The sequence below is a fragment of the Gigantopelta aegis genome, chromosome 4 (genome assembly GCF_016097555.1).
Source record: "Gigantopelta aegis isolate Gae_Host chromosome 4, Gae_host_genome, whole genome shotgun sequence".
NCBI classification, from domain to species: domain Eukaryota; kingdom Metazoa; phylum Mollusca; class Gastropoda; order Neomphalida; family Peltospiridae; genus Gigantopelta; species Gigantopelta aegis.
Window position 1 is genome coordinate 16,395,079 of NC_054702.1, and position 21,688 is coordinate 16,416,766.

General features: G+C 36.3%; 2 protein-coding genes and 1 long non-coding RNA gene across 3 annotated transcripts in view; 2 read left to right on the forward strand and 1 right to left on the reverse strand.

Annotated features, from left to right (window-relative positions):
- LOC121372727 (tetratricopeptide repeat protein 8-like) overlaps positions 1 to 2,678 on the forward strand; it is a 46,659-nt gene extending 43,981 nt beyond the window's left edge. The window contains exon 11 of the mRNA XM_041499205.1: positions 1,369 to 2,678. Coding sequence (XP_041355139.1) covers positions 1,369 to 1,485 — 117 coding nt within the window. The 3' untranslated portion in view covers positions 1,486 to 2,678. The remainder of the gene's footprint in view (positions 1 to 1,368) is intronic.
- Positions 2,679 to 12,791: 10,113 nt separating this feature from the next.
- LOC121371941 lies at positions 12,792 to 17,717 on the reverse strand. The gene is made up of 3 exons (XR_005957860.1): positions 17,630 to 17,717; positions 16,166 to 16,218; positions 12,792 to 12,928 (listed from the first exon to the last, which is right to left on the reverse strand). It is a non-coding gene; the product is annotated as an uncharacterized LOC121371941 (long non-coding RNA).
- Positions 17,718 to 18,083: 366 nt separating this feature from the next.
- Positions 18,084 to 21,688, forward strand: part of LOC121372728 (fermitin family homolog 2-like) — a 99,765-nt gene continuing 96,160 nt past the window's right edge. Inside the window, exon 1 of the mRNA XM_041499206.1 lies at positions 18,084 to 18,754. Coding sequence (XP_041355140.1) covers positions 18,610 to 18,754 — 145 coding nt within the window. The 5' untranslated portion in view covers positions 18,084 to 18,609. The remainder of the gene's footprint in view (positions 18,755 to 21,688) is intronic.

Below are 21,688 nucleotides of genomic sequence, written 5' to 3' on the forward strand. Positions count from 1 at the left end.
GAGGCTTAGAGCATTGACATGTGTTGTTTGTGCCTGTGGATTGCTGGGTTCCACAGTGCACCACGAAATCCTATTACAATTCATTAATTACATTGCCATCAGCCCAGTCTTTGACACTACTGATTTTAACAGTGATTAATTGGGCATTTATTGTGGTTAATGTCCTGGTTGGCAGTCAGCTTAAGGTGGTGGATTTTCAAATATTGTGCAAAGTAGGTTTGAATCCTGTCAATATACAATTTTAAAGAATGTCATTTGGGATTAGCTACAGCTTTTCTCTTTTTTTTGCATTATTAATTTCATTTCCACCCTGTAAAGCAGTTAAAATAAATATTTTAAATTTTAATTGCTGCTACATGTTCGGATTAAGCTTTTTATGAAGATTAAAAATACATAAAAATACCACTACTAATAATAATCCTTGATTTGTGAAGGTATGTTTTTAGCATGAATGGGTTTTAGTTATGTTAGTATGTTTTCTTTAGCCAAAGGCTATATGTTTAGCTGTTTGTATTTAACAATGCTATATATTTTACCATGTTTATTTTATGCTGATACATGCATATGTGTATATAAGCATTTTATATTGTATGTACAAATTACACCTGGAAAAAGACAATGAAAGACAGGCTACAGTATCTTATGTATATCACAGCATAAAGTGAACTATTCAATTCAACTGGATGTTTGTGCTTATATCCAATTAAGATTAAAGCATACTGTCGTGGGCATACATTTCAACTGTCTGGACTGTTTGTCCTGGCCAGTGGACTAATGGTTAATGATTAGTGAGAAAGACGTTTTAGTCTTACACCTCCCCATGGATCCATTAAAACATACTTTGGGTTGGAACCAGTCCTACCACTCTTAAGTCCAAATTTTATTCATTCATTCTGACTTATGTCTGTGTTAATATCCAATTAAGGTTCAAGCATGTTGTCCTGGGCACACACCGTGGCTATCTGGGCAGGACAGTGGGTTAGTTGTTAGTGAGAGAAAAGTTGGTGTAGTCGTCATTGAGTCGTTAAAACTTTCTTTGGATGGGAGCCAGTACTGGGCTGCGAACCCAATACTTACTAGCCTTATGTCTGATGGCTTAACCATGACACCACCAGGGCTGGCTAAGTCCAAATACTTATCAACTACAACACAGAGGCAGGTCAGAGTATTAAGTAAGTATATATGTATACATAGGCAGTAACTGGGAGGGGGGGGGGGGAGCACTTATTAAATGTGAGATCATATTGTGGTTCCCCAAATTTCAGAGTTGGGGGAGCCAGTGCCCACCCCCCCCACCCACCCATTTCTGATACCTATGGTATACATATCATATACAGGTAATAATATATTTCTTTCTTTTTCTTTCAGCTGGGTGATCTCCAGAGCAGCTACAATGCGGCCAAGCGATCGGTGGAGGTGTACCCCGCCCATACTGACAGCAAGGAGCTGCTGAAGCAACTCAAGCACCATTTCACTCTGTTGTGAATGATTTACTACAACAACACACCGGCAAAATTCAGCCTGCCAATTAATAGTTTTGTTCAGTCCAGACTTAATGCTAGTAGAGTGCAATTTCATAGCTTTTTAACCTGTGTCTGACAGTTGGCCATTGTGTGTCCATCAACACTTGGTACACTCAGGATCAGATAAATTGCAGAGTGTACTTTTGTGTTGGTGAAAATATGTCAGTGTGATGAAAACTTCAAAAAACTTTTTTACCTTTTAATATACAAATAGCCATTTTTCACATGTAGGGTCTATGGCCTGGCCAAGTGCTTAATTTGCGAGACCATCAAGTTAACTGATGGTTATTCTTCAAGGTTGAGATAAAGAACCCACCTGAAGGTCATCAAGTTACACGATACATCCAATTTGGTGTTTTCACATTCCAACTAGTTCTTGACCATAGATCATGGGGTAAAATCTCTGCCTGTTCCATCTTTAAGCTATATTTTACCATTCATCCATCTTTACTGATGGAAAGAAACAAGGGAACAGATACATTTATATAGTAACAGCAAATAAGTAAAGTTTGTTTTGCTTAACGACACCACTGGAGCACATGGATTAATTAATCATCAGCTATTGAATGTCAAACATTTGGAAATTTTGACTCGTTGTCGTCAAAGGAAACCCACTACATCTTTCCAATAGCAACAAGGGATTTTTTATATGCACTTTCCCACAGACAGAAAAGCACATACCACGACCGTTGACCAGTTGTGCACTGTTCAATCCTGCAACGCAAACACCTTAGCCAAGCGCTCAACTGATTGAGCTAATTCCTGACCCCCCCCCCACCCCACCCTGTAACAGCAAATGTTGACTGTAACCAAAACCCTCATTACATTACATCTCTGTATTCTGTACAGGTAATAATTTGGTGTCTGATTCCATATATTTTCTTACAGTATTTCTTTTCATCAGTATATCTAGAATACTTGTAAGTGCCAAGAACACCCCTATTAATATTAGTTATAAATATTAAATTTTTATCAAATATTTGAATTCATAAAGTACATGTGACTGTGGGTTTGAATCCCAGCCTATATTGTGTAAAACTAATAAAATGGAAATCTTTCTGACTGTTAAAGGGACATATCCTAGTTTCAACACGTGAAAATTAACACTAAATATAATTAATCTACAAACCTGTAACACATTTTGATAAAGTTACAATTAAGTGAAACATGAGTCTGTGACTTTGAAATGGTGAAATACCCTCCAAAAATAGACTAAAACTCGACTCCATAACTGTTAATTCTCAGATGCACGTGCATTTTTTAAATTATGAAAAATGCATTTTGTGATATTAAAAACACCAGGAAGACCAAAAACACTTCGAATGTACAGAAATTGATAATCTAAACCATAAAATCTAAATCAAGACTTATTTCAGTTATGCCTTAGTATTTAAAATTTAGGCTATGTCCCTTTAAGTGCATGTAAAAGACTTGTGAATAATTTTATTTAAAAGGTCGACATGCTTTTAGTGTATTTCATTATTCATTTAACAAACATTCAATACTGTCAGGATGGCAGAGTGGTCAACCTGGCATACATAGTGGTAGCCAAGTTGCAGTGCACTCAGGTGATGCCTCAGCACATTTTAAATTGTGACTATATGGAGTCTTAAAGGGACATACCCTAGTTTCAACCTGTGAAAATTAGCACTAAGTTTAATTAGTCTACAAACCTGTAACACTTTTGAATAAAGTTGCAATTGAGTGAAACATGAGTCTGTGACTTTGAAATGGTGAAATACCCTTTAAAAATAGACCAAAACTCGACTCCATAACCGTTACTTCTCAGACGCACATGGTTTTTTTTTTAAATACAAGAAATGCATTTTGTGATATTAAAAACACCAGGGTGATCAAACCCACTTCGAATGTACAGAAATGGATAATCTAAACAATAAAATCTAAGTAAAGTATGATTTCAGTTATCAAAAAGGGCTCTAATAGTAAAAAATATGCCTTAGTGTTTAAAAACTAGGGTATATGCCCCTTTAACATGGTTATTTATGTTATTATATTGTAAAATTTGGTCCAGGTAGTTTAAGAGCAAACCTACTGTTTCCATATGGGCTACTCCTACTCAGTGTTCATTTATACTTATTTTTGTGCTTTTATACACTTAAGCTTCAAGCATGCTGCCCTGGGCACACACCTCAGCTATCAGGAATGTCTGTCCAGAACAGTGGGTCAGTGGTTAGTGGATAGTGAGAGAGAAGTCATTAAATTCGCTCTTAGTGGGAGCCAGTACCGGGCTGCGAAGGCACTACCTACCAGCCTTGTCCAATGGCATAACCACTACACCACTGAATAACAGCAAGTATTATCTACAGACAGGATAATACATATCAGGGTTATTGATATACATTTACAGAGAAATTGGTTGGGTGGGGAAAAACCCTACGGGTCCCCATTAACATCTAGATTACAAACACCTCACCCCCAATCCATCACCACTCTGACTGTAGATCTTGGTGAGAACAGCGTAATGTACATGTGAAAGTTTATTATGACATTGTGTTTTTGGAAATAACTGCTAACCAAAAATAATAAAAGTGTGTACTGAAGGGATTCAAATTCTAGTATACTGCACTGATCTGCATTGAATTTTATAGTCCATGACATTAATGACTCAGAAAGTGCTAATTAAAAAACAATAAGCTTATTTCAAAAATGTTTTGGGGAAAAAAAGATGCATTGACTTATATTTAATGTTTCTGAACATTTTTTTATCACTAATACATTTTCAAATCATATATGTAATTAGATATGTATAGCTAAAACAAATAATACAAAATGTGTAAATTGAATTAATTTCCTATTGTGTGAAACATGTAATAAAAGGCAGGTATTGGGTGTTTTGCTTTGTTGTATTTAAGTAATATTTGTTGTTTGTTTAAAGTTGATAAACTAATTATCAAATATTTCTCACTTTCATTCCGTCCAAGACATATACCGGTACTGGTACTACATATGTATTTACAAGTTTAGTGTTTTGTTATTTGTAACGAAAACTGATTGTATAAAATATATTTTTGTCTTCTGTACCCAACATGTCTACATCAATGTTATATGTTATTAAAAAGACTCACTATAATCTAATAATGTTGTCTTCTTTGTTTTATATTAACTTAATATAATTATACTAGAGTTTGTTTTGTTTAACAACACCATTACAAGTGACAATACTTCAAAATCTTAGGTATCTTAATGGAATTCCTCTTGATAATATAACCTCCCACAAACATCTAGGGCTTACTTTAAACTCCAATGGTAGATGGACAGATCATATTAATGACATATATACTAAAGCTTGTAAACGACTTAACAGTCTACGTATGTTAAAATATAAATTAAATAGAAATTCCCTAACTAAATTGTATGTTGCATTTATAAGACCAATCTTAGAATATGGTAATATAATTTGGGATAATTGTACAGCTGAAGAATCCTATACAATCGAGTCAGTGCAACTTGAAGCTGCCCGTGTTATTACAGGACTTAGGAAAGGAACATCTCCAGACAAACTATATTATGAATTTAGTTGGGAACTTTTATATAAACGTCACAAAAATAGTAAATTAATTCTAATGCATAAAATACTTAAAGGCGAAACACCTCAATATCTACTGGATGAAATCTTGTCATATGTTAATCCCACTAATCATTTTACACTCAGAAATCAACGTCCATTCACTCCACCAACATGCCATACTAATTCATATAAAAACAGCTTTATTCCTAATACTTTTGAGTTATGGAATGATCTTGACAGTTTAACTCAAAATGAACCATGTCTGCATACCTATAAAAATAATTACTGAAAAAAGGAAATCCCAATCCTTCATCTACTCTCTATCTTTATGGAAATTGTAAATGTAACATTATCCATTGTCAGCTTCGTAACTATGCTAGCAACTTAAACTATCATTTATTTTTAAGCCATCTTTCTGATAGCCCAAGCTGTGCATGTGGAGATAACTGAAGATAATTTTCATTATTTTTATGTCTGCCCTCTGTTTATCAGACAAAGATATGATTTATTTGCATCGTTACGGAATTACCTTGAGTTGATATCTTAGACATTGATCTACTATTATCCGGGTCAATAAACCTACCAATTGAAGAAAACAATTTAATTTTTAAAGCAGTACATAAATATATAGCTGAAAGTAAGAGATTCGAGATGGACTAACTTATTATTCTGATTTTACTGCCCCATATAAGGTTAGCTCCAACAACAGGATCATTACCGGGTACTATCATATTTCTCGACTATCCCATTTCTATTCTATCTATTCTCTACCTTTTATTACTATATATTAAAAAATATTAATTATGTTAAATATTTTATGCCACTGGACATTGTTATTATGTTTTATATATATGATTATGGATATTATCTGATGTCCATCTTATTTAGGAGAGCACTTATATAGGCTCTGCCTGTTGTGCAATCCTTTTGATTCTTTTTTGATCAATAACATATCTCAAAACAAAACAATGTAAAAATAATAATGAAAAAACCCTGAAAATGTGTGTTACCCATAAGGAATTTGTCCTACGCTAAAAAATCTTAAGTCTTACGGGTGATCCGTAAGAGCTGACATGTATGAATGTGCTCTACTGGTGTCATCAAACAAAGGAAACTTTAGCTCTTGCTTTACCATATCACAGCATCATTTACGCAAGGATATCATAGAATGGCTTGCATGATCTATTCTGTAAAATAAATAAATAACCAAAATATACTTCAGATGGTAGCTTTAAATCTGTTGGCAGTTTGTATGTTGTGTAAGAAACGATTAACTGTTCATCAAAAGGATTCAAGTCTGTTTTTCATGCAGGTTTTATGATCTCCATACAGGCTTTGTGATCTCCATACAGGCTTTGTGATCTCCATACAGGTTTTGTGATCTCAATACAGGTTTTGTGCTGACTTCATGACAATCTCCACCAGATGACGCCAGCAGAATCATGAGACTACATGACATGTTCTACATACATAACATCGTAGCTGGTAATCAATAAACTCAAATTAAATTATTGATTTTTTTTTTTATTGTTATATTTTATTTTATTTTATTATTTTATTATTATTTTTTAACAACTGTAACACAGCCCCTTTTTAAGACCTGGATGGTCTGTTACCAAGACTAAAGTGTTCTTTTTAAAATTGGTTTTCAGTAACTAGCCTTCACATTTTATCAATATTTTACCTTTTTTAAAATGGTGGAGGAGAATAGCTGGGGATTAATTGGGGTGAGATTTGTAAGTTTATTTTGAAAGGTTGACCTTAATCTTAAGAACATTGTAAAATCTGACACTGTACATAATATGCCACTAATTGTTGACTTGTGTAACAGTATCCAAGGAAATGGCCATAAGTTTGACACCAAATAACCTTACTTTAAAATGTACTGAGGTATCATTAAACAAAGAGTCCATTTTTATCCTTTCTGTACATAAGGATGCATGAAGGTATCAAATGCTAGACTGGTATTTTTGCTGTTTGTCCATTGTAAGGGATGGTTTATAAGGACACATGGAAAGGTTAATGTTATGTTTATTCTTTATACTGGAGTGGAATGTGACTATGGTAGATTAAGGAAAGGAAAGAAATAATGGCCAAATTTACAAAGCCTATTTTTATCACACTTATGTAAGTGCATACGTTTAGGCACCACATCACCATTGGTTGTGTCGTTAATTGTTGTTGCAGTTTAATATAGATCAGTTTAGAAAATAGTTCCTGAATAAAATAACAATTAATAAATTTTAAATGCCTTTTAAAATCTTTTTTTGGTAATAACAAGTGGGCTGACCTGGTTTGAAGTTACTTGTTGGACTAATTGATAACAATGGTACAAATGTTATACTGCCATTTGTATAACAGCAAAATGAGACAGTGCTTTGGCATATGTGATGTAGCCCTCTCTATATTGTTGTATTTCTTACAAAATATATTTTAACAGAAATTATATCAAATTTTGGAGCACCATTTGCATCCAGTAGCATAAAGTGAGTTAATAACACTTCAGCTAGTCCTGAAAAGCATCAATTGCACTTTCCAATAGACATGACAGTACAAACCACATCCTTTGATGTACCAGTCATGGAAGGAAGGAAATGTTTTATTTAACGATACACTCAACACATTTTATTTATGGTTATATGGTATCAGACATATGGTTAAGGATCACAGATATTGAGAGACAAAACCCACTATCACAACTTCATGGGCTACTCTTTTCAATTAGCAGCAAGGGATCTTTTATATGCACCATCCCACAGACAGGATAGTACATACCATGGTCTTTGTTATACCAGTCGTGGTGCACTGGCTGGAGCGAGAAATAGCCAAATGGGTCCACCGACGGGGATCGATCCCAGACCAAACATTTTACCAGTGGGCTACGTCCCAACCCCCAGTGATGGAGTACAGATTATAAATTGACACCCAGAGTGCAAGATATAAAACAAATTCAGACCCTTTTTTATGTTTAGTTTATGGATTATCCCTGGATAAACCATGTGCATGTGTACACTAGATTTAATTTTCTTCCATTATTTGCTGCAGGTTTTATTTATGTATAACCAAAGAAGTGATATTTTACTCAGCAGACACATTTAATGGGGCCACTAACTTCATGGACCAATTTAGCCTACATATGCACGTTGCACCGACTGATAAGGCCACAAGTCTGCCATTAAAGGATTGACGCCTAATCTAAAATAGGAGAACCTTGTTGTGTCTGAAAACATAAAGTTAAGGAATGTTGAATGATAATTCAGAGATGTTATTCAAAGTAAATATATACTCTTCAAAAATAGCAGGGGAACCTGAAATATTAATGTTAATATCAACTGTTAGACTGAACATATGTTTTGACCACAGACATCCTAGTAAAGAACATTCAGGTCTGTTTATCAACACATTGAAACACATTCCATAGTTTGCACATGCATCACGCAGTTGCTCCATACATGTGTATGGGGTGTCATTCTCGATTTTGACAATTTCCAGGAAGGTCCATTAATCCCTGTGGAACATTATTTCTGTCAATCTTTTTCATTTAGTTTTTGGATTATCCCTGGACAAACCATGTGCTTGTGTACACTAGACTTAATTTTACAAGTAGAAGTACATATTAATAAAATCACCACTTAAACAAAATATTACATGAAAAAAGTTATTTTACTTTTATTAATAATAATATGATAAATAAAATCAAACTGCTCTGACTCGTGAAATCCTTGTTTTCTTTGACCCAGCCCTGATTTTGTGTGACCAAGTCTGGTGCAGGGTTTCTGCCAGAGTGTAAAAAGGTATGGCGCCATACCCAAATATTTTTGCAGAATTTATTTTTAAGTTAACTTTTTGACAAAATTAATTACTCTTATCATTACTGTATGATTTTCTTAATCCTAACCTTAAACGTAACTCATTTTCTTTCTGAGGGAGGACCCCCAATACCCCTGTTGACTGTGGTTGCATTCAATTCCATAGAGCCATACCCAAAAATTTCTTTCTGGCAGAAACACTGTGGTGGTAGTGCTCCATGTTCGTTGTTTGATGATGGTGCATTAGAATCGGACAACTTGTCCATACAAAATCTTCATTCCTGATGAGTGATCAGAAAAGCTGATGTCATGTTGTGTGCAGTGTCCTTTCCGTGTTCTTTGAGCCATGGGAGTCCTTTTGCAGATAGTTCCTGGTTCTGCTGCCTCAGGGTGTATTATCAGCTAGTGTAAAAAACAAACCAGAATAGTTAAGCAAACTGAAGCTGGTATCCTTAATGAATAAATTATGTTTAGCAGCTTATTTATTTGGGATACATTGGATTCAAGTGAAGCTCATTCAAAGGATATAGGGTTTACATTTCCAATGAGGGTGTGTACTGAATATTTAATCCAGAAGTAGTCAACACTATACCATGTCCACCTGTTGAGTATGCAGGATTCTCTCCAGGTTATATTGAGTGAACAATAACCTCTATAGCTTCTGCTGTGCGTTGGGTGTACTCCCCGGGTTCTGTTGTGTGGTCAGTGCACACTCCTGGTTTTGTTGTGTGTTCAGTGATTTCTCCAGGTTCTGTTGTGTGTCCAGTGATCTTCCCAAGTTATGTTGTGTGTTGGGTGTACTCTCCGGGTTCTGTTGTGTGTCCAGTGATCTTCCCAAGTTATGTTGTGTGTTGGGTGTACTCCCCAGGTTCTGTTGTGTGGTCAGTGCACACTCCTGGTTTTGTTGTGTATTTGGTGATCTCCCCAGGTTATGTTGTGTGTCCAGTGATCTCTCCAGGTTATATTGCATGTTCAGTGATCTCTCCAGGTTCTGTTGTGTGTCCAGTGATCTCTCCTGATTCTATTGTGTGTTCAGTGATTTCTCCAGGTTCTGTTGTGTGTCCAGTGATCTTCCCAAGTTATGTTGTGTGTTGGGTGTACTCTCCGGGTTCTGTTGTGTGTTCAGTGCACACTCCTGGTTTTGTTGTGTATTTGATGATCTCTCCAGGTTCTGTTATGTGTCCAGTGGTCTCTCCAGGTTATATTGTGTGTTCAGTGATCTCTCCAGGTTATGATGTGTGTTCAGTGATCTCTCCAGGTTCTATTGTGTGTTCGGTGATCTCTCCAGGTTGTGTTGTGAGTCCAGTGATATTTCCAGATTCTGTTGTGTGTTAGTGATCTCTCCAGGTTCTATCATGTTCAGTGATCTCTTCAGGTTCTACTCTGTTCAGAGATCTCTCCAGGTTATGTATGATGTGTGTTCAGTGATATCTCCGGACTATATTATGTGCAGTGTTCTCTCCATGTTTTATTGAGTGTTAAGTGATCAATCCTCCGGTTTTTGTTGTGTGTGCTAAATTATACTACTCAAAAGAATTTAAGGGTCAAAAATTTATAACCAAATAAGTTTCAGAGTGTATTAGATTGATGATGTAAACTACACCAATTTTTTTATTTATTGTTCCATATTTACAAAAAACCACAAATAAACGTCACTGTATACAAGAAAGTCACATGACATGCTGTCAAAGTTGAAGGTTGTCAAACATGGATTTTACACATTAGAACATTTGTTTAATAGTGTGTGAATCCACCCCTGGCGTGAATACACTCGACACATTGTTGCCTCATGCTGTTGATCAGACGTCTGAAGAACTCTTGGGGAATGGCCTGCCACTCTGCCATAAGAAGTTGACCCAGATCATGAAGGTTGGTCGGAGGGGCATGGTTATCCCGAACTCTCCTGCCTAATTCGTCCCAGGCGTGCTCTATTGGGGCTAAGTCAGGCGAATATGCTGGCCAATCCATCCTGGCGATACCTTGTTGTCTGAGAAAGTCCGTTACCACCCTGGCACGGTGGGGTCTGGCATTGTCATCCTGCAGAACTGCCCCGCCGCCAATCTGCTGAAGGCCTGGGAGAACCAACGGCCGGATAATCTCATTCAGATAGCGGATTCCATTCAGATTGCCATCCACCACATAGAGGGGGGTCCTGTGGTTGATAGAGATGCTGCCACCACCGAACCGGTGACATTGTCTGACGTTAACGTCAGCGAAGCGCTCCCCAGGACGTCTGTAGACACGAACCCGACCGTCGTTGAACTGGAGACTAAACCTGGACTCATCAGTGAACATCACTCGACCCCAATGAACACGTTGCCACCGCAGATGAAGCGTGCACCAGTAACGTCTGGCCGTTCTGTGACGTGGTAGGAGTGGTGGTCGAACAGCCTGGCGACGGCAGCGTAGATTATTGGCTCTCAGACGATTGCATATGGTTTGATCAGACACTCGAGTTCCAGTCGCAGTCTGCAGATTGTCACGTAATCGGCGTGCAGTGGTTGTGCGTTGACGTAGAGCCATATTGGTGATGTAGCAGTCCTCTCTATTTGTAGTGCTTCGGGGTCTTCCCGAACGTGGACGATTTCGAACAGAATTCGTTGCTTGGTACCGTTGCCACAGTCGGCCAACGACACTCTGACTGACACCAAGTCTCAGAGCAACATTTCTTTGCGTATTGCCATCCTGAAGCCAAGCAATAGCCCTTCCTCGATCTTCGATAGTCAGTTGAAGTCGTACCATTGTCGAATTTGGAGTGTGCACCATATACGAACGCAAGCTCCAATTATACGGAAATTCAGCATTGGGAACATGGAATACACGTGCAAAGCGTGCAAATGAAGTGCTTTGTGAAAAAGCAAGTTATGGGCACTTAGCAGACCTTTCGCTTTCGCCCTAATTTACGTGCAAATGTAAGCATGTTTTCGCCATTAGAACTAGTCGACAGTGTCAATGACAGTGGATTTTAATTCATTTATGGGTTGCTTAGACCCACTTTCGTCAAAATGGAACAATACCATGCGTGACATTATGGTCTAGCTAATATAATTGACATTCAGAATATAATGTCGAAAATATCGTCTGACCCTTAAATTCTTTTGAGTAGTATATATTTTCTGGGTCTGTTGTGAGTGATATATCATGTTCAAGTTCTCTTGTGTGTTCTACATCATGATCATGGTATGTTGTATGTGTGTTCTGTCATGTTCTTCTTCAGGTTCCGTTGTGTGTACTATGTCACGTTCAGGTTCTGTTGTGTGTGCCACATCATGTTCAGGTTTTTTTGTGAGTTCTCTATTATGTTCAGGTTCTGTTGTGAGTGCTACGTCATGTTCAGATTCTGTCACAAGTGACTGGATAAGGGCCGTGGTATGTGCCATCCTGCTGTGGGGAAGTGCATATAAAAGATACCTTGCTGCATTAGGAAAAATATAGCGGGTTTCCTCTGATAACTATGAGTCATAATTACCAAATGTTTGACATCCAATAGCCGATGATTAATTAATCAATGTGCTCTAGTGGTGTTGTTAAACAAAACAAACAAATAGACTGTCACAAGTGCTATGTTACGTTCATTTTCTATGGTGATTATTTTCTCATGTTCAGCTTTTTGCTATGTTATGTTCAGGTCTTGTTGTCATTGATGTGCCAAGTTCTGTTGTGTATGCTATATATCATGTTCAGGTCCTGTTGTGTGAGCTATGTCATGTTCAGCTTCTGTTGTGTGTGCTATGTCATGTTCAGCTTATGTTGTGTGTGCTATGTCATGTTCAGCTTCTGTTGTGCGTGCTATGTTGTGCTAATGTTTTGGTGTGTGTATGTTGTGTCATGTTCACATTCAACATTCTGTTGCAAATATCCGTTAACTGTAAAGTTAATCAAAATTCATAGATCTTGCTTTATGTTGAGGCCACATCCACTTTATTTGCCTTTTAATCTTATGTCTGATTACACTGTCTTCTGTTGCTGGATTTTGTCCTGGATAACTTGCAAATGTGTTTGTATGTGCAATATTGTTAATCCATAATGCCTACATGTAGGGCAATCCTATAGATCTTCAAAGGCAGCTGAAAGACGTAACATACAATCAAATACATCCAAAATCAGTGTAATTATGCTTGCACTTTGATTGTATATGCCACATACAACATTATTATGAATTAAAATTGTATCTACAGAAACTTTGCTTCGATTAAAAAAACTTCAAAATAGATATTTGCTTTTCAAGAAAATTCACCAAAACATGTTTATTATTATAATTATGGTGCACATAAAATAGCAAACCATACAAACATTAATGTTACTGCAGTTCCTATTTATATATACAGACACAATTCTTATCTGTTGCCAAATGGTTCGTTGCATGCAGTATCAAATATTTTTTCCATATTCGACCGGGCTCTCACGACAAAAGTCATATTATTTTTAGGATTCAAGCACATAAAAATATTGACATAATGTATGCTCTATTGTACTTTGCATTTGTAATTTTTATCACAAATCGATAACAAAGAATGCACATGGGTCTTATTTGGCACATACAGCCTATATCAGACATAATTATATAACGAACTGTATTTAAAAAGGGTGTATCTACCACATATGACCAGTTGTGTTCACATAATGGACAGCAAGCAAATCGGAGCTAAGTCGTATGTGTCAGTTATGTCTATTTTCGTGCAAATTGGTATCTGTGATTCAATTACGACCATTTAAATCCTTCTGTATAAGCGATGCTATTAGGGACACAGCTATGATTTTTTGTGACAATATGTAATCGGGGATGGCGATTCCAAATATGCAAAAAAGACATTTTAGGTTGTATCTGCCACTTACGACCTTTTAGCTCTCACGTGACGAAATGATCCCTTGCTACTTATGGAAAAATATAGTGGGTTTCATCTTTATGTCAGAATTACCAAATGTTTCACATCCAATAGCCGATGGTTAATAAATCAATGTGCTCTAGTGGTGTCATTAAACAAAACACTTTGACTTTATTTGTTATGTTTGTACTCTCCATTCAACATTTATGTTAACCATACAATATTTTTTTAAATTGTAACTAGAAATAATTTTATTACCACCAGTAATATACCAAAGATAGAAAAACCTTTTATGAAATTCTAACTTCTCCCTTATTATTAATTCCATTGTATGTCACTGGGTTTCAATTCATTGGAATACAATAGAATTAATACCCATGGATTTGAAGGGTAGATACATGTCCACATTTTGAGATGCATAAAGATTGTTGTATAATGTATTGAGTAACTAACAATTGTCTGGTCTGCGTGTGTGGTCAGTCTCGTGAACAAATCTCTGATTGAATCTTAAAGCCACAAAGTGATCACATTTTCCTCGTATAATTATTAATTGTTGAAGCCATCATTAGGCTTTTCTCAACAAAGTGGATTCAGATACTGGAGACAGATTTCACTTGAATGGATTGTAAATCACTGCTGAATCAAAGTGCTATATCAATTTTCATTAATGATGTCCACTGCCCCATTGAGCTGAATTCTTGTCTTTGATTTAATCTAATAGAACTCAGAGGTGACTACTCTATTGCCATGGTGACCAGGACTAGTTTTGTTTGACATAGGTTTCACTTAATTTCTTTAGATTTTTTGCTTTAAACCATGGTTAATGGTCATTACCTAATGATAGACAAAATCTGTGGGGAAAAACATCACTGGAAAGGATGTTTGAAGAAGTAATTGAACGTTTAACAACATAATTTTAATGAAAAACAGAAAGAAATGTTTGTCTAATAAAGTCTTCTTTTCTTTACTTGCAAATTATTAGTTGGCAAACATTGTACTTGGGGCGGGATTTAGCCCAGTCGGTTGAGTGCTCACCTGAGATGCTTGCGTCACAGGATCGAACCACCTCGATGGAACCATTCACTGATTGTTGTTGTTTTTTTGTTCCAACCAGTGCACCACAGCTGGTTAAAGGATGTGGTATGTGCTTTCCTGTCTGTGGGAAAGTGCATACAAAAGATCCCTTGCTGCATTACAAAAAAATGTAGTGGTTTCCTCTGATGACTATGTGTCAGAATTACCAAATGTTTGACATCCAATAGCCAATGATTAATTAATCAATGTGCTATAGTGATGTTGTTAAACAAAATAAACAACATTGTACTTTTGACTGGAAAAGTGAATATATAAAAGATCTGTTGCTGTGATTTAGTGAGAGTAGCTTGTGTGGCAATGGTCAAGTTTTAAGACACCAAATATTAGTAGCCAGTCTAAAATGTACTGAGATGTTCTCACACACACACACACACACACACACACACACACACATCACACCACACACATAACACACACACACACACACACACACACACACACACACACACTTTACCACTGAGCTATATCCTGCATAACCCCTTAGATATAAAGGTGTATAAGATGGAGAATCGTGGATTCAGTAGTCACCTATAAGTAGGAAATTTAGCATTTTAGAGGAAAAGACTAAACATTTTAGTATGTAGCTACAATAATTCAATGAAATTTAAAGTGTCTGGTATGATAGCAGGTCATAACTAGTTTATATAACTTTTTAATGTTTTATGCTGTATGTAACAGCTATTCCAACAACAGGGCATCCTCAAAATTTCAGGAACAACCCCCGGCTCCAGTAAAATGTCATCACGTAGTATTATAATTGGATTTCTGAGACTTTAATGAAAACAGTTATATTTGTTAAAAAAACATGTAAGTAATTCTGTACTAGATGATATGTTGCAATAAGTTAGAGCACATTGATTTATTAATCATTGGCTATTTGATGTCAAACATTTGGTAATTTTGACATATAGTCTTAGAGTAGAAACCTGCTACCATTTTTCCATTAGTTGTAAGAGATCTTTTATATGCACCATTGTAATAGCATGTACCACAGCCTTGGTATATCAGTCGTGGTGTACTAGCTGGGGTGAGAAATAACCCATTCAACGTCCACCCACTTGGATCGACCGCACACCAAGTGAGCACTTTACCACTGGCCTACCCCACTCCCAATATGTTGAAAATGCATAAATATTTAAAATATCCCAAGAAATGGCAGCTTTATGTAACCTGGTAGCTCAAATTTGAGGAAAGTAAAATGTGCAAATAAACTATAAAGACTAGGTAAAAAGACTAGCCAGCATTTGAATAAGACACATATTTAAATAATAGGTGCTTACAATATTGTTTTCATGCACACATGAGGCATTTGTAGCAGAAAATAATTTAATATTTTTAAGATGAAATAAGTCCTATAATTATTGACAGAAATATGTTCCATACCACTTTAAATGTACAATGCTGTATTGCTGTCATGAACAGAACTCTCTGGCACACTGATGGAAAGAAAAAGAAAGAAATGTTTTATTTAATGACGCACTCAACACATTTTATTTACGGTTATATGGCATCAGACATATGGTTATGGACAAACACAGATTTTGAGAGGAAACCCGCTGTTGCCACTTCATGGGCTACTCTTTCCGATTAACAGCAAGGGATTTTTTATTTGTGATTCCCACAGGCAGGATAGCACAAACCATGGCCTTTGTTGAACCAGTTATGGATCACTGGTTGGTACAAGTGGTTTACACCTACCCGTTGAGCCTTGCAGAGCACTCACTAAGGGTTTGGAGTCGGTATCTGGATTAAAAATCCCATGCCTCGACTGGGATCCGAACCCAGTACCTACCAGCCTGTTGACCGATGGCTTAACCATGACACCACTGAGGCCGGTTGGCACACTGATGGAAGCATGTCAAAAATTACCCACATCCACACAATGCTGTATTTAATCTATTACTTCATGTATTTTGTGACTTCACACCCTCAACGGGTGAAAAGTAGCACAGTAATAAAGCACATGGCTGATGTGCAGTCAGTCTAGGTCTCACTACACAGATGTCATCTGCCATTGAAACCCATGTTAAACTGCCCAACTTCAAGCGAAGATTGCCCATAGAACGAGTTCTCGTTGGCACTAACAACATACACCATTGCGAACATACATTATATAAGCATTTATTTTCACTCCAAAATTCTTTGATACCCTCAGGGTACACCGAGAAATAGCAGCTTTTAAGTTTCTACCCCTAAATATATTCTGGGAGCCTTTACTGGCAATTTATATATTAATTTCAGGTATATATATATATATATAAAAAAAATGGAAACAAGTGTTTGTTATATAGAGGATCCGTCAGAAGTGTTTTTTAATATGGAAAATATCAACAGTCTACGTTAATTGGTATTTGTCGAGTAGCAAATTCTATTTACCCTACAAAACTTCTAAATAACATTTTCATTCGATATTTAGTAAATTACTACTAAAGTCACCTTTATTGGTAATATGATGTCATCATGATTAGCACAAATTAGTTTGATGTCACACATTTTAACTAAATGTTTTGAAAATATTATGTTCAGGTATACAGATCTTATTGCTTTGTAAACAAATGACCCATTGACAGCAACTAGACCTTGCAAATTTGTATATGCCTTTACATTTGCATACCATTATTAACCAAGTTAATACACTAAATTATAACATGCTGCCTACGGGCATGCTTCACCAACATGCATTGTATATACTAGGCCTAATTAATAAACACAAATTTGTTCAAAAATAATTTTAAAAATATGTATTTAATAAAAAAAAAGAAAAAAAAAGGCCCCATTTACTCTCCATTATTTTAAATGCATCTGAGTATGGTTTCTTTTATAGTTTTACGCATTTATTTCAACAACCTTGCTCCCGGACTCGCCAGTTGTAAGCGATATTCACTTTATTATTGTTCATTTTGTTTCTCATCCATCCCAGCTTTGTAAACGTCTTTCTCTCAGAAGGGATTCCGTCTCTGACGTCAAAGCGACTATGACAGAAACTGTTAGGTATTTTCCCGAGTGACGTTATTTTTCATTGGTCGAGTTCCGATAAAGGAATGTCGAGGGATTTCCTCGATGTAGCCGCTTCAAGGTATCCTACAAAATAACTTAAAATGCATTGTATACTTTTTTTGTGATAAATAAATAATTCAGATTCTTAAATTTGTCTTTCTTTAAGATGCATACACACACATCAATATCGATGTATCGTAGCAGGTGTGCTAACTAAATACATCAGCCAATCACAACGTGGCTTACAAAATCAACTTTGGTATTTACATACAGATTACGCCTTTCCTAATAGGGGCATGCAGATTTGAGTCACCAGTGGTAGTTCACTAGTTTTTCTTTTTGCACCAGAAAGATAAACAAACTGTAAAGACCACGGATAAGGTGTGTATTCACTTCTCGGAACATTCATATTAAATTGTTGCATATATTGCTGCTACATCGAGTTACTCAAGTTGCTAGGTTTTACCGCCTGGATACGAAAGGCATAAATTTGACCCAGATATCATCGCCGTGTGGGATTTGCTTTGCGGGACGTTTCGGCAGTTTCGTTCTGTTTTTAGTCGATCCAGAATTTGTTTGTCAGTTGTTGACAGTTGATCCTTACATTGGATACTGTTTTTTTCATTCACGTCGTTTTTCAAACCAAGTATGCTGATAACATCCCGATATGACAGTAAACGGAAATTTTATCTCAGTTTGACGAACGCTATACAAACTGGAAGTGTAATAGTAAAAGCGGGCTGATTATTTGGTATCGATGGACAGCTAAAAAAAAAGAGAAAAAAAGAGAAGGATTTCCTTGATTATTTATAATTAATTAACCAACAATCATGGCTTTTGTAGCAGATACAGGCTACGTTGACGGATCATGGGAACTTACTATAACTGTTACGGATTTGCAAGTGGAGAAACGACTACGAGTGAAGGGTGATCTTCACATTGGAGGTTTAATGCTGAAGTTAGTTGAAGAACTGGGTAAGTGAAGTGAACAGTAAATGTGTATTCTTCATATTATAAGTATTTTCTTCACATGGCGTCTGGTATATTAAAGGCAGTGGTATGTGCCAACCAGTCAGAGGTGTGGGGGCCATGCCCCTCAACTTTAACAAAAACCTATTACATTTTATAAAATCATGCATACATACATAGTGTGGGTTGCCCCATGTAGTGGCCCCAATATAAAATCCTGTCTACATCCAATGTGTGGAAGTGCATATATATATATATATATATATATATATATATATATATATATATATATATATATATATATATATATATATATAAAAGACCCCTTGCTAGTTCATAGTTATTTATCTTTTGTTGATGCAGTAGGTTTCTCCTCAAGCTCTGATGGCAGAATGTTGCAATTTTCACATTAAACAGCAAATAACTGTAATGTTAAAATATACAGAGCTCTTGTGAAGATTGCCCCAGGCCTTAAATTTGGCAAATAAGTGGGCAAAGACATTTGGCCTGAACCAATGGAGATTTGTTTTTGGAGGGGGAGGGCATTGCAGGCAGAATGAGGGCAATAAGGCAAACATTAACAAGTGTCTTAATATAGCACACCAGCACCTAGTCAAGATAAAGTGTGAACAGTTTAATTTTTGTGTGTAATACAATAATTTTCAGGAATCACTTTCAAGGATGGGAAAGAGTTCGACCCGTACCCCTCATGCCCAAGGATGATGACCAATTAGTAACATGCAAACTAAGGCACAGCCATACAGTATGGCTGTGAGACTGTTTAATTTTCAAGGCATTGGAGCATTTGACATGGGTATTGTGGCAATTTGCCACATGGCCTCCGTTAAATTCATGTTTTGCTGCCCTACCTACATGCATTTATATACAGGTAGATCTCGATCTTTAAAGTTGAAATCCTGCTTTATCCCCCATTCCCTCAAAGCAAATGCAGAATGTTTGTGAATTATATTTAGGGTACCAGACACACTTTGTTTTAAGTTCTCTCATTTACCCTCCAGTTTTTTGCTTGATATACCAAACTCACAAGTTTCTGTAAACCAATGTGTGTGAAGTGAGAATCGCTGACTGTAAGGTTCTGTTGCATTTCTAAGAATAGAATGCTGATAAATATTGTTATCTATTTATATCACTTTAACAGTTAGCATTTCACTCAGTTAGAAATGAAACTTATGTTTTAAAAACACAGAGGTTGTTGTTAAGACGTAGGTGTCAGATATGTGAATAATGAGACATTAAAGAGAAAAACAAATTATGTCATTATCACATTTTATTAGTTACCTTCAGTGAGTCTTACAGGCCTCTGACAATTGCAGTTTGTGCAAACCATTTATGAATTATGCCAAATAAATTGCAGGTAACCCATTTTATTTTACATAACTATTACAACCATGTTTTTGATGTCCTAAATGTATTGAAAATTTGGTACTGGTAAATGCAAAATTAGACTTCCACAAGCACAGAGACCTTTCATATGTCGTACATGTCATATGACAACACCATATATCTTGCTACATGTCATTTACTAATAGGCTTATTTCTTACTTCAAACATTTATTTAATTTTTCCACAACAGGAACATGTGCAGGAAGTGCATGCACACGCCTGCACAATGTTGGGTATTCCAGAGAGTGCATTTTTAGTCATATAACATTAACAAATATGTTCAGTCTCTACTGAGACCACTTACAGCAAATTGTTTTATAGTCAGGTCACATGCAGCTGTTAAATTACAGACATTGTTTTCTTCAAAGGCACGTACCCTCTGTTTCATCTCCCACCTAATTATTATTAACTGCACAGCTTCTCTGTCGGCCTATTAATTAGACAGCTGTTTGAGGAGGACACAGGGAAGTGGTGGTTTGTGTTGTCACACCAGACAAGTGTGTTGATGGTATAACATGTTTGCAGGCCACTTATCGGCCTTGTGGCCTTGTGGGACCCTAATAACAGACACACCCGGTGATGTCAATAAATGCTGCTTAAATGTAAACACACAGCGGTTGGAGGGGACTCTGTAAATTATAAATTCTCAACTGATATTAAATGTTTACAATGAGAGATATAAAAACATGAGTGTGGTCAATATCAATGTGGTGAACAGGAAGGAAGGAAATGTTTTATTTAGTGACGCACTCAACACATTTTATTTACGGTTATATGGCGTTGGACACATGGTTAAGAACCACACAGATATTGAGAGAGAAAACCCGCTGTCGCCACTTCATGGGCTACTCTTTTCGATTAGCAGCAAGGAATCTTTTATATGCACCATTCCACAGACAGATTAGTACACATGTGGAGCACTGGCTGGAATGAGAAATAGCCCAAGGGGTCTACTGACGGGGATCGATCCCAGACCGACCGTGCATCAAGCAAATGCTTTACCACTGGGCTACATCCTGCCCATGTGGTGAACAGTGTATACATTATTATTAAATATTTATTTAAAAAAAAAAGATTTGGGGTATTCTGATATTGGGACTATAAATGTGTTAATTTTTATTTAAAAGGCTCATAGTCATTGACTTGCCAGATCAGAATATGTATATACATGTATTAGGGTGAGGAATGTAGGTTGGGGTGTTCATCCTTAAATGTCTTTATGTAGCTCTATGCTTAAGATTAGGTTCATTCGGACCTATTTTGAATCACCTTGACTATTATTTTATATCTTTTTGCTTTGACATTGGTGACTGTGGTGAGGTGTATATATACATATGAATCCTTCCCTGATTTTTTTGTATGACGTGTGATTTATCATTACCTGTTTGGATGATTAAGTCACACTTCAGCACGTATACAGGATATTGTAAACGGATACAACTTTACAAGCTTTTTTTGGCATGTACTGATCATTGACCTATCTTTTTTTGTGGAGAAAGTTATAGACATGGTATCTACTATACATGTATATATAAA